This window comes from Aythya ferina (genome assembly GCF_964211825.1).
Source record: "Aythya ferina genome assembly, chromosome: 4".
Lineage (NCBI taxonomy): Eukaryota > Metazoa > Chordata > Aves > Anseriformes > Anatidae > Aythya > Aythya ferina.
The window spans coordinates 74,213,839-74,228,423 of record NC_140300.1 but is presented as its reverse complement, the minus strand read 5'-3'; the positions used below and the strand labels follow the sequence as shown (position 1 = coordinate 74,228,423).

General features: G+C 39.0%; 1 protein-coding gene across 34 annotated transcripts in view; it reads right to left on the bottom strand.

Moving 5' to 3' along the window:
• ANK2 (ankyrin 2) overlaps positions 1-14,585 on the bottom strand; it is a 339,161-nt gene that overhangs the window by 116,186 nt on the left and 208,390 nt on the right. For all 34 annotated transcript variants that reach the window (XM_084518971.1, XM_084518993.1, XM_084518982.1 and 31 more), the window contains exon 5: positions 988-1,086. In XM_084518971.1, the coding sequence (XP_084375097.1) occupies positions 988-1,086 (99 nt within the window). The remainder of the gene's footprint in view (positions 1-987; positions 1,087-14,585) is intronic.

Genomic DNA, 14,585 nt, shown 5'->3' with positions numbered 1-14,585 from the left:
TTTTCCCCACTGCCCTGAGATCCTCTCATTTGCAAAAGGAAGTTGTGATTCAGTTTCTCTTGAGATGGAGACTCATCTCTTTTCCACTGATATCTGCTTTGCTTGCTCCGAAGTTACTGCAGGTTTACAGCACCGCAGTGAAATCCAGACCCTAGCAATGAATACCATCCTTTTGCATATTTACACCCACATGGTTTAGTGCTAGAAGTAAACTGTCTGAGGAGAAAACAGCACATTGCCTGGTGAGCTCATTGCTGCAATTCTTGTTAGTCATTTCATTTCCTCAGGAGAACCCCCCTCTACAGACAAGAGCTGGAGATGCATGTTAAAATATTCTATTCACTGATATTTGCCTTCATGTTACTATGCAAATGGACCACAAAGAGAGCCATGTTGCTCAGGTGATGGCACTTCTAGATGCTTGAGTTTTCATGGGCTTTGTCAGAGATGTTAAGACGTTACAGAGACATACATCTATTCAAATGAAATGCTGCATGTACCTCTTCACTTAGCCTATGATCGATCCACTCTTCACTTTACTGCCCTGACAATGCCATTTCACTGAGGCCACCTTATCCTCCTACAATTTCTACAGAGGTTCCCTTGGGATCACTTTCCAAGTCTCATTCATTTTTCAAAAATGTCTCTGAGAACGTGATAGGAGAAATGGGCACAAACTAAAGGTGAAAATCCTGGGCTCACTAAAGTCAGTGGATCTTTTGCTGTCAGATGATTTGGGCTAGATTTCATTGCTTGACTCCTCACCACTTCCAGAAGAGTTTGTCTGTGTGTTTTGAAAAAAAAAGCATTAACAATAATAAATACAATAACAATAATAAATACAACTCAGTGAAATGAATGGGCAAAAGTTCTCCAAATATTTGAAAAAAAATTGAAAATCTTCTAAGCGATCTGAATATAAAGGTAAAGGAAAATAAGAGTTTGTATTAAAAAAAACAAAAACACAACAACAACAATATACGTCACCTCAGTAGCTGTGCTTTGGTTGGCTCCATTCTCCAAGAGATATTTCACCACTTCAATGTGGTTCTCTTGAGCTGCCATGTATAATGGAGTGAAGCCATTCTAAAGAGAACACATGAGAAAATACTGTAACAAGAAACAGAATATACCAATAATACTGAAATATAAGTAACTATAACACTAAAAATGTTTTGATGTTTTTTTAACTGAAGTATGTAGGTAGAACAACTAAGTATTTTTAGTATAATATGAGGTCTAATGTCATTTAAACCTACACAACTCTACATGCTTTCACACTCATTTTCTTTTGACATATTTTCTGAAAACAATGGACACTCATTATTAATATCAGTATTCCTTGCTGATAATGGCTCAGGGACTGTAAAGCTGGCAATAAAGTCTTATGAAAGATGACAGGAAAGCAAACGTTTCTTCCATTTATTACATTAACTTAACCAAAGTCATCATCCCCTGGAGACCATGAAGTCCATATCTCATGACAAGCTGAGCAGAGATGACAAAGGCTTAACATACTACATACAATTTTGTAATACATACAACATTGCAAATCATCAAACATAAAGGACCTCAACCTTGCAGAATAACAGCTACACTTCTGACCGTACACTATGTTTGTCTAGCATTTAGTTATAAACATTCTTTAACATGCCCTGGAATTCTTATATGAATGTGCTCCGAATAATACAGTAATATCAAAAAATTCTTCCACGTTAGTTAAACTTCATGAAAATTTGTTAGAAACACACTTTCTTCCCTTTAAAATACTTCCCTTTCTTCTCTTCAAAATACTTTAATGCAAATGATTGTAATTAATTATCTACAAAATCCATATGAAAGGAAGGCATGGAAGTGAGCTATCTGCCTGATAACTTTATTCCGAAAGTTTTTAGAATTGTTAAAGAGACCTTGGAAAATTCTTCAATATTCTGTAACCTACCATGTAAGAGGACATAATCACCTATGTTTGTGCAAATTTTCTTCTGTCCTCGAATGGCACTTTTAGCTAGAATACAACCCATAAACAAGACTTCAAATACACAATTTTATTTATTTTTTTAAAATCTTAAATGCTGTCACAATAAATTACAGACTTGTGCATTTATATGAGCAATACAAATTAATGCAAATAGTGTGATAACTAAGAACATTGTTTCAGAGAAGCCAATGTTATTCTTTCTAGCAAACCTGCTATGGAAACATTCCAGTAATTTCCTAATGAAATGAAATCTCATTTTTCAGTCAGTAGATAATACAGTTGATTGCAGAACTGGTGGATTTACAACCCCATCTACATTACAAAAGTAGAAGATTGCTCGGATCAATTTTATATATGTTGTATATGTGACGTGACATGGATCATATATGTTGCAGCAGGTTTTTTAATACTACTTTGCTTATCAGTCTAGTATTTTCATTAAAAATCTCGGGACATATAGTTAAAAAATTGCACCCTGACAACAGTCAACAGTTTAATGCCAAAATCATGTGGTGTATTTTGAGTGGCTTTGCACACAGGTCTGTCTTTGGCAGGTATTATCCAATACTCTCAGGAATGACTTGAAGGATGGACCCGAGTGTTCAAATTACAGCTGCAGACAGCATGAAGAAGGTGTTCTGCAAGCACACAACCCAAGAGGAACATAATTTGAAAGGTTCCTGTTACCTTGGAGAAAAGGGCTGGAAATGTAATTTAGTAAGGACAAATACAAGTTGCAAGGCTTTGGCAGGAATAACAAACTGTGCAAACGGAGAATGATGAGTTAAAGAAGAATACTGCAAAAAAGGACCCCAAGGTCGCAGTGGCTTGCCAGAGAGTCACTGAGCTCATTGTGCTGTAATACAGACAATCATTGCACTGTTGTAAAATTAAAATACATCCCCCTGAGGAAGTTATTTTTCTTTGAGAAAAGGCTGAAGTAATTGGTGTTATTTGGTCTAGAAAAGGAAAACTGAAAGGAAAATGGTAAGTGCTCAAAGAAGGAGGGGAAGATTTGCTCTGCATGCTCATACATGCTAAAACAAATGGGAAAGTGCACAGCTCACTAAGGTTGCAGCAGAGAACATTCACGTTAGACATCAAGAAAAGCATCTTAACAGTAAGGTCAGCTGCGTTTTGATGGGCAGCTTCCCTCCCCCAAATCCCTGGCAGCAAATGGGAAGCATGAAGGAGGCAGGAAGGAGGCCCAGAAGCCAGCCTCTTCCTTGTCCAGCCTCGTGGCTGGGAGGCCACCAAGCCTGGCTGCACAGGGGGCTCCTGGCCTCCCCGCACACAGCCCTTTAACAGGGGGGAGAAAACGAGGAGATCTCGCCAGAGTGTAAAATGAAGGGCTGCTGTCGTGCACGTACCGAGGAAGGCACAGAGGACTGCCGAGCTGAGGGCGTGAGCTGGCAGTGGGAACTGGGAACAGATCGGCTCGTTTCCGATTGTGCTAGGGCTGCAGAGCACAGAGAAAGCTGCAGGTAACCAAGCTGCCTCATTGCTTTGGCTTTCCTTCCCACACTGGAAAGAAACACCGTGGCATCCTATTTAGCTAGAACTACCAGTAATTTTCCATGCCCGTGATTGGGATTTTAATATCACAGTATAATGGAGCATTTTTTAACTGGTGATATGCACCATTTGTAACTTCCTCCTAATGCTGAAGAACACTGCATGGGTGAACACAAGGAGCACAACCCCGCTAATGTAAACGTGAGGAATATGAGAATTTTCAAGCCAAAGCAAATCAATTTGCTTACAAGCTTTGAGGTTTGTTTTAAATCAACTCAAGTCCCTAGTTCTGCAACAGCACTGGGACAATAAATCCTGGGTTAGGACACCATGAACAATACATATATGACTTCATGATCATTTACAAGCACTAAACACTTTTCCACCCAGTCCCAAGACTGTTCCAGAGACTGCCCAGTAGATCAAGGATATTCTCCTCATACCTGTAACTACAGCAAATGTGGGTAAGGAAGTACTTGCACTCCTAGCCTTTTTTCCTCTTCAGGCTCTATTTATGGTTTAAAATTACCATATATTTTTCCTTAAAAGCTGGCTTATTTTGGAAACTGCTAGAGCTGCTGAGGTTTATTTGCAAAACTAACTACACCAGACATACTGAGAAGCTTCCCCTGGCAAGGTCAAGCCCAATTTTTTCCGCTGGCAGGGTGAAGTTTGCTTTCTCAGTGAAGAACTGGTTTCTGAGATTCTAATTGCAGTGTTCCTGACCTCAGCGCTTCTGGCTGATGGCCAGAGACTCCTATTTTAGGAGATTCCCAGTATTACCACTCTCCTTGGCAGAGCTCTGCCCGGTGGGATTGCCTGTTAGCCCTGCTGGAGCTCTTCCTTCTCACTTGTCTTCTGGACCCCAGGACTTCCACGTCTCCTCCCATCTCTGACAGGCTATGGTGCATCTGTCTGTCTGTCTGCTACACGGCAAGTTTCTTTGTCAGCCAGTCCTGCAGTTAAATGTAAATGCCCACTACAACAGAAGCATATCCTTTCCTCCATTCTATTTACTTCTTGAACCTAAAACCCCCTTCCCAGTTTCTCATCTTTTAGCTTCGATGAGCTATATAATGGTACTTGGTTGCTCTGTTCTGCTTTAGAGAGAGCTCAAAGCTCTAGAGCTCAGACCTCTGCAAATTGGAAAAAAATATACATTTTCCCTAGACTTGTTTCATTACCCAAAGTTTTCTACTGAATCCAAAGCATTCTGGTTAATGATGCTCCATGGATGTATTGCAGAAGAGACTGACCTCTCCCCTCTTGTTTTAGTATATGAAGAGAGACACAGAGAATTTACTGGGCCTTGAAGAGGAAAAAGTATCCTTAATTCAATAAATATTTCTTCAGTTTATAATCCCATGTTGTATGAACACATTCTAGAATTGATGTAAAAACACTGACTAGCAGATAAATGTCACAGGGAAAAGGAGAAATGTGCTTTCTTCTGGTATTTCTGAAAGCCCGGCTGTGTACTTATACTGTGACTGGATGTTTAGATGCGGTACATCCTCTGAAAAACAGAAATTAATTTTGTAATGATATATAACATTCATTTTCAAACAATGATTTCATCAGAGTATTTGCAGTGAGGACAGAGTACTCAGATTTCATTATCCTCTAAAATACATACTGCAAGATGTTTGCTGCCATAATATAAAGTTATTATGAGAAATTAATGCTAAATAAGTAGAGTACATTCCATACTCCATTCTTTCTACTACATTCACTGGTTTACTTGCTAATTTGAGAAAATGAGTAGCTCTCAATGATTCTTCAAGCTATTAATGCAAATTGGCGAGTTTTTATATGACTCAGAATTTGTATCGTTAAATTTTGCCCAAGCCCTAATGAAGAACACAGTCTGAAGAAGCAGAGAGATTATTAGAGCATTTAGAAAATCACACAAACAGAGCCATAGCCTGGCTTAGCTGTATTTTAGGGCAGGCTTTCAAGGAATCTCATCCTTTGTGGGCAGTACCAAATGATCAGGAGGACACATCTTCCAAATTGTGTTTAGTAACCAGTCCTTTTGAATGACTGCCCTACCCATGCTTGTCCCTGAATATGTAGCCTTTAGTGTCTATGTAATATACATGTCATATGGCATATGTATATATATATCTCCATATATACCTATATGCATGCTAATGAGGAAAATAAAGAAAATAAATTTTCTTCCCTTAGTTTGCCTTTTTTAAGATGATATGAGTTAGCAACATGTCTTGTGATGTAATAGGTAATATAAGCCCAAATGAACATACCTATTTTACCTCAAAACCCTCCAAGAACTGTATTAGAAGATCACCGAGGTTACTGAGGAAGACAAGACAGCTGACATCTAAGGCAATTCTTTACACACAGTGAAATGCTCATTCCTACTTACTCTTCAAGATGTAATTACTAAGCAGAGGGCCAACACAGCAGATTGCCCCACCCAGACCAGTTGCCTCCTCTGCCTCTCCATCCTGCCACATGGGCTTTTGGTTGAGGTCTTCATTATCTTATTTCCCCTGACTTTGCTTCACATCAATGAAATGGAAATCAAGGTCACAGTTTAAAACCGAAGTAGTTAGGCATTTTCTTGTAACCTTTACTACAATTCTGCACGTGTACTTCTCAAGCAACATTTAGAAAAGATCCTGTACACAACAGACTGCACATATCCTCTGGGTTACTCTAGAGTTTCCTTCATAGGTCGTGGCACTTGAACTAACCCGAGAAAAGCCTTTGTGCAATCCATTCTACCTTTCTTCCTGTGCCTCCTTCTCTTTCCACTCAGCCAGTCCCACAAAGAAACAGATAGTGGCACAAAGGATGAGATAAGAATGAGACAAGGGTGAGACAAGATTAGATTACTCATGAAACAGCACACCCAGATAATGAAATGTTCTGATTAATGGTCATAGCATTTTACGCAGTAAGACCATGATCATTGCTCGAGTCTTTAAATTTCAGTAACTTACAGGATTTTTCTACTCTTCAGAATATTGCTTAATAGCTTAAATAAAAATGGCAAGACCTTGACTTTATTCATCTTTATTCAGTGGCATACAACTCATCCCCCTTGTTTCCTCATTCTTCCACAGATAGTAGACTAAACAAGTGACATCTGCATCCCACCTTAGCAGTTAGAAGAAGGTAACTCTACCTTCACTAGCTGCTTCTCTTTCTCTCAGTCTCCAATAATATCCACGGGAGAGGAAATAACCACTCCAGCAAAGGCTGTTCTCCCTTCTCAAGTAGGACAATGATATGCATTGGAAAGGACAAGAAACAAGAAAAAGATGAGGCAATGGGCACAAACTGGAACACAGGAGGTCCTCTCTGACCATCAGGAAACTTTTTTTTTTTTTTTTCTAAAAGCCTCCTGGGCATGGTCCTGGATAGCCTACTCTACATAGCCCTGCCTGAGCCGGTGGTCTAGACCACGTGAATCCTCTTCCAACCTCAGCCATTCTGTGAGTCAGTGAAAAATCCTCTAACAATTCAAGCAATTAATTATTTTAATCCACAAAACATGTGAGTTAAAAATAAATGCAACACTGCAAGCTGAATTTGGTATGCAAACCTTGAATAATACCAAGAAATTGGTAGCAAAAACCTTCATGAAAGAATCAACAATATTGGAATTGTGAGAACTTAGTTGTGCATTATGGCCAGAGCATTATTTCCAGCCACTCTAAAAATATACACTCCATAAGAGGATTTTACCTTAGCAGGAGAGATTTTCTGCCTAAAAGGGTGACTTAAGGATAGATCAAGGTAACTACTTTAATTTTTAAAAGTCTGTGTTGGTTTTTTTTTTGTTAGCTTACATCAGAATCCAGAAGTGTGATATGGCAGTAACTAAATATTAACGGTACAATGATATATGCATGAAAAACTTTCAGAATGATTTTCTCATAGTACGCAATTACACTTAGACTGAGATATTTCAGCAGGCTTTCTCAAGTTGAAAATATCTAAAACTCTTAGAAAACTACATCACTTTTTTTCTCCAGTAAACCTGTAGCACCTACCAAGCCTTCAGATCAATGATACTGATGTGTGACTCGTACTACCTGAGCATTGCTTGCTTTTACCTTTATCATAAGATCTGTTTGTGCAAAATGTCCCGTTGCATGACTCAGATGACAGTTTGATATTTGTCTGTTTGTTCTCCTCAAGTCTCCTAGCATTGAGTTTGATTCTACTCCCACCCCACGGAGAAGCACTGAAGCACTACTGGTGAGAAAATAGATTATGCCTTTGAGAAGCATAATTCAATTCAAGGTTCCTTCCTTGTCCTGGGAGAAGTAATTTGCTTCAGCTTCACATCTGGTTCAAACCTGAGAGATTCATGAGGAAAATGTGCTCTGTGCACCTCTTGTCCTCCTGTACCTTCTGACTGCACTGCTGTGACTGGTATCTACTTCATGGAGGGAATTTTTATTTTCTCCTGAATCCACCTTATGAGAGAGACGGCCAATAAAAGCATCTTTTGGATACATCAGCAACTAGCTAAATTAAATGCTGTGGGTATGTTATTGATGAAAGGACCTTATGTTTTCGGACAGAGTCAGTGTTTCAAAATGAGCAGGACACAGCACATTAGTATATATTCAGTTCCTAGGGGTATCTTTTCCTTCATTAACAAAGCTGGTAAGTGCTAGTAAGCAGGGTGATGCACAGATTAGACGTAAGCATTTGCAGTCACAGAACTATTCAGTGTAAAGTGGCACATCTGTAAGGGCACGGGAGGCCACTGGATTCTGACCTTCTGTAGACTAACTCCCTAACAAGTGTTAGCTCATCTTTTTGGTAACAACCCTTGCATTCAATACACACAGCAGATTCGGGGGCCACTAGGGTCTCACACACTGTAAAACTTCAAGCTGAGAAAAGCACTTAGGAGAAAGGCTGGAATTGCTGGACTTAGAGAGGCTGGTGATTCTGCATTCTGGGGCCAAGCAGTTAAACAAAAGAAATAATGACAGAGCATCTATCTGCTTGACAGGACAGACCATAAAACTGATTTGTACTAATTAAATAAATAAAAGGATCTGCAGTGACACAGAAGGATACATAGAAAAAAATAGCACCTCTTCAGCTGTCTCACATTCTCTAGTAATATAAATAGTGTTTTCCACTCTATGCCTACAGCAATGAGATAACTATAAAGCCCACGAATAAAAAAGGTCTGGGTTTATGGTGCTCACCAAGTTGGTTTGTGAGAGATCATGCAGACCCCCAGCTGCAGTGCAGCTTCAGGCAATACTAATGCATCTGCCACCTGTTGCTGTGCAGTTACAAGAACCCCTCTCCTGGGAAGTACATTTTACTGTAAGCCACTTCCTAGCTTATGTGACAAACTTAAAGAGCACAAGCATTCTATTTTAGGGCTTCAAATATCACGATTTTCCCAGCAGGAACAGGAAAGTAACAACAGTCTGAAACACAGCCCGGCAGAAATCAAGATGTTCTGTGCCTTGAAAGTGTCATTTTTACGAAGAGGAAGCCTGTAATAGGAATTGGGCTGATGGGGAATAATGGGAAGAAAATAGATTAGTCATGCACCAGGAAACATCACCTTGGTACTGGGCATGGGTTAGGGACCAGCTTAGCTAGGGCGAAGTCTTGTATTTGAATTCTGGGCAGTCGTCCAAAACAGCATTTGGGGTTTGCCTTCTATCTGTGGTAAAGTGAAAGCAATTCTGGAAACATACATATGCAGACATATATTATGTATATGGTTATGGGCTGAAAGGATGACAATATTGCACTAAAATCATAAATAAAATGTTTGTACTTATTGGATTTTGACTCAGTTATATCTAATGCTCTCACAAATATAAGGGGATAACAAAGCCAGTTCCTGTTCTTTATTGTCTCAGATTGCATCATTACAGTTGGGTGAAATGTGGCACGTCGGTCTGGTAAACCCTTACCTTTCCAGCTAATAGGCTCGTTTATACAGGCTCCTAAGGTTCGTGTATTTGATGAACAAATCTTACAGGACACCTCTCCATTGTATCATTTGTTGAAAAAAAAAAAACACTATTTGTTTAAGTGAAAGTCTTAAGTTCTGACCTGCACCACTGATACTAGTTTCTTTTATGGAGCTTAAACCAAATAGATTGCAAATTACCAAAATAGATTAAGAGATGTTGTAAACCTTTTCAGTTTGTTTTCAGACTGTGCTGGCTGAGAAACTTGCATTACAAGATCTTATACCATCTCCCTTTTGATCAATGGAATCTACTAGTTAAAGACTATCAAAGTACAGGGTAGAAATTATGATATTTAAGTAAAACATGTTTTGTCTTAATTTGTTTGTTTGTTTGTTTGTTTTCTAGAGACAAGCTAGCTTTTTACATGGCAGGCTATTCATCTAGTTAGCTGTAGTGACAGTAGTGGACAACAGCACTTATTCCACAAATACGAAACTCGTAAAACTGCACGTCTGTAATGTGCATATAGATGTACAAGAATCTCCATTTGCTATTCTCACAATGCAGATTGTGACTTCTAGAAGGAGGACATTATTACATGAGAATGTGCATTTTTACTTATTTATATTATTTACTTATATTATTTACTTTATATTACATTGCTATTTCTTATGTCTATTTAAAAAATCTTGAAAATGTAATTCAAGTAAAGTCTGATGCTGTGATTCCTATTCATGCAGGTTGAAGATAAAAGAGATGAAATCTGCATTATGATATAGCAAAAATGTTGATGTCACATCACCCCCTTATGGCGTTCCTCCTGAGAAGGACCCCGACACAGGTAAGTAGAATAGGAGAGATTAATTTTCCTGCCTCTTCTAGAAGAAGTTGCCTCAAAAACACCACCACTCCAGCTACAATACAAAGATAAAGGGCATCATCTTATGATACAGGGGGCCCTTATGGACTGCCTTATATTGACCTTATAAATATTAAATCCTCTCACTAATACTGAACAGGCCGTCAGCATATAGCAGCTGGTTGACGGGAGAACGTACTCTCCTTTATCAAGCATTTGTAAAACTGCATCTGGGTAACTATGTCCATTTGGGGGATTACCAGAACAAGGAAAAGATGGACAAATTGGAACAAATACAATGGGGGGCCACTGAGGTAGGTAAAAGGGGTTGAAGCCTGAGACATGAAAGGACACTGAGAGAACTGGGGTTTTGTGAAAGGATGAGAGGCAAAAGATCCAAGATGAAGCAAGAAAAAAATCAAACAGATAAAAAAAACAATTCCTCACAGGGTGGGTGGTCAAACACTGGAACAGGTTGTGCAGAGAGGGTGAGGAACCTGTCCTTGTAGATACCAAAAAATGGACAGGGCACAGTTCTAAACAAACCAGCTAACCTCATACTTGGGTGTAATTTCAAAGCTGGCCACGCTTTCAGCCCAGGTCGGCAGGGGAAGGGTTGGACCAGAAGGTCTCCAAAGTGACTTCCACCCTACTTTAATCTATGATCCCATATATATTAGCATTGCTCTATAGGCATTCATTCAACCAAAGGCTAAATACTGTGTTATTGTACGCCTGATAATTATTCGTTGTGAATTTGGAGACAAAGTCTCAGGTGCGGTTCTGAGATTCTTCTAAGATCTCTACTAAACCTCTCTGTAATAGTTGGGGATCGCCCTTGGCCTATTTTAAGCTGTAAACCTCACCCTGACAAGTTCAGTTGTTTTGGGGCTGCAACTGGGATCCCACAGATGCATATCAAACTGGCTCAGTACCCTCCTTGTTCTTCAAGAGCTCTCGGAGCAGCTATCGAAAGCCAACCAGCCCTGTATTTCTAGATCACTACGCTCCTTCTGCTCTGGGCGACATCATAAACTGGGCACCCTCCTAGGCTTGTTTTTCCTTTAACAATATGAATTATTAGGGAAATGACGAAGTCCCATATTAATACTCTGATACCAACAATCATTATCTTATGTCTACTCTCTGTTATCCTGTAATTCCCTGCAAATCTGTAAGCACCACTGCTGTCTCGCAACCACAGGCATCCTGCTCAAATACACCTCACTGGCTGCCTGAAATCATACCTCACGAAAAGAATAACTGTTGGTTGTCAGTAAGTGATGATCACTGTAAGAGACAGGCAGCTGAAAGCTGGACTAGCTTAAGGGAGGATGAATAACTGAATCTGTTCCTTCATTGTTCTTAACGTATTGCTTTTGTTTATGTCTCTCAAAATCCTTATAATCCTCCAGAAGGCAGTTCTTATTATTTTTTCCAGGGAAGACATAATGGACCTGATCCTTTATTACATTAGTAATGATGAACTGCAACTAAAGTACTCCCCTTGATATACACCAGCTAAGAATCTGTCTCTCTGAATATACCAATAAAAAACAGAATGCCCTGTTGGTGGGATTAATATTTTTTGTCATAATAGGTTACCAAATACTCTGCAAAATACGGTCCATTCTGATGGTAAGATTATCTTTACGAACTAGAGGGAGAGCAATCCCTGGTAAAGCAAATCCTGGGGCATCCCGATAGAGACAAGCAGATCACTTCTCTGACAATCATCTAAATCCTGCCTTCACTGGTAACACTGAATATGGACATTCAACGAGCTCTCTTATCGCTCATTTTTGGGAAAGCATATTAAGGGTGGAAATTCTGTGCTATTCTATGGATTGCTTTAATCCGACAAATAGTCTGGATAAGAATACTCCAGCGGTCATCTCCTGTGTTTTGAAACAGGGAACTGGCAATGGTAATGGGGACAAATTTAAGCACAAAATATTTCTTGGCTAATGTGTTTGCAACGAGCTTAGAGAAGGATATAGAGGAAAGGAAACCAGAGGGCTTTTAAATAACAAGATCAGCTTGGGGGAGGACTGATTTATCTAATCCTTGCCTTCTGTATCTGGGTCACTTTAAATAATCTGATGATTAAAAGGTAGGCTCCTCCTTTTGCCAGGGCCCCTAAATGAAGCAGTGGTCAAAGCACACCCTTAGCAGCTAATGGGGAACACACTTTCTTCTAAGGTCAAGTGCAGAAGTTTTAAAATCGATCTGAAGTGTTTCTTAGATGACTGCAGGATATGATAGCTCCCTTACAGTTACTGAACAGGAGTGAATTCTATTTCCTTTTGTTGCCTTTTACTTTTCAGCTCTTTGTACCTCAATCACTTGACATTTGTTCAATCACTCCATATTATGAGGTGCGACTCTTCTATTAGACTAACCTTTTTGACCTTGCCTGGAACAGAGAAGGTTGGGATAGATCCATTCCACACGATATGTGTGGTCAGAATAGCTCAGCATTACTGCTGCAGGGAACAAGCCTAGAGGTAGACTCGGTTATTAAGATTATTGCAGTAGGGACGTCATCACTCTTGGGAGACTGATATTCCAGTTCTCAGGAATCTCTGATGCCTATACGTAAATCAGATGAGACAGTTTGGCTTTAAGAGAAACTAACAAAGAAATACTAATTCATCAAACGGAAGGGTTGGACTGACTAAATTTGGTGACACTTCTTCCACCTGGAAAAAAAGACCAAGAACTGACATAAGAATTCATATTATGCTGCAAAAGTAGACGTTCACTGAGAGGGGAATTATGGAGAGGGATTGCTGTTGTAATGCACAGGCAGAACTGCCAACAGGTTGTTTGGGGTAAAGAAATTATCTGGCTGTGAAAGGAGGAGACCACTGGGCTGGACAACAGAGAATGTGTGTGGTCAGATCTCTACACGGCCAAAACTCATGGTCAAATCAAAAAGAGAAATTGCAGAGACTGATTTCTGACTTGATGAAGCATATCTAGATCTGCTCACTGAACCATGAGCAGAGTCAACCAAGTGGATGTCTTATAGATATCCATTAAAGATATTTTTTCAAGAAATATTTGTAGCAAAAGGCAACTAACTGAGCCAAACAATTGTGCACTGGTCAAGTTCTATGTAGAGGTCTGCTGAAAAGGACCAGTAACTTCTACACTTCTTCAGCCATTTCTGGGTTTGCCCTCATTTCAGCATTTGTCTGAAACATACTCAGGGAAGATGTCAGCTCTCAAATGATATGCACACAGGTGAAAGTGGAGTCATTCAATTAGTAATCACTGTGCAATTAGGCTTTGTATCAAAATAGAAATTACTTTTCTAAAAATAGGTGGTGATGACGTATTAGCTCAAAAGGAACAGATTTCTAAAAAGATAGGAAGAGGAACAAAATAACAGCTCTGAAGGCCAACAGAAAACTGAAGGGCAAAGCAAAGTAATATAACAAAAAACAAAATCCATAAAATCGAAGTCCTGAATGTTTAACAGCCTCAAATAGCACAGATGGGGTTTGTAATCTCAGTGGTTGCAATGTTTTTAATAGCCTTTTCTGAGATAATTCTGTTATTTCTTTGTTGCAAGGAACAGGGAAATCAGTGTGGCGTTTCAGATGTCACTTGTGGTAAGTTTTGATAAAGGCCAGTGTTTTTATGTAATTTAACTGCAAAAAGAAAAAGAAAACGGCAAGCTAAAGAAACTAGTGTTTAGAATGCTCACTTATCCATGAGTTTATAATCAGAGAATAAATTTTATCACTATGGCAAATTCTCATCCCTGGAAATGGGAATGACCTTGACAGATACCAAGTTCCTTAAAGAGGAAGTTATGAAGCAATCTGAGTATCTTCACCGGCATTAAATCACTACTACCAAATGGCATTTAGCAGGGGTCTAAAAAAAATAAAGTGTGAAATAACAGAGATACTAAGGAGAGGATGTAATACACCCTCAATACCAACAACTGTTCCTAAAAGATTTGAGTGACAATATAGCATCTATTTTTAAAAATGGAATTGAGATAAAATCTAGGAAAGAGAAACTGAGCATTTCAGTCATAATTTCTCTTTTTTTTTTTTTTTTTTTTAATTAATTTTTGCCTTTAACTTGTATTTTTGCTCATTTCAGAATTTCTGTATTAAGCCTGGTAAGATTAATTTTCTCTCTTATTCTTTTTATCAATGCCATATTGCTTGACAAAAAATAAAAATGGTATTTGAGTATTCACATTCTCTTCAGGCATTCTCTTCTCCTTTTTCTGTATAACTGCATGTTTATCTTTTTCAACCAGCTGTAGTTA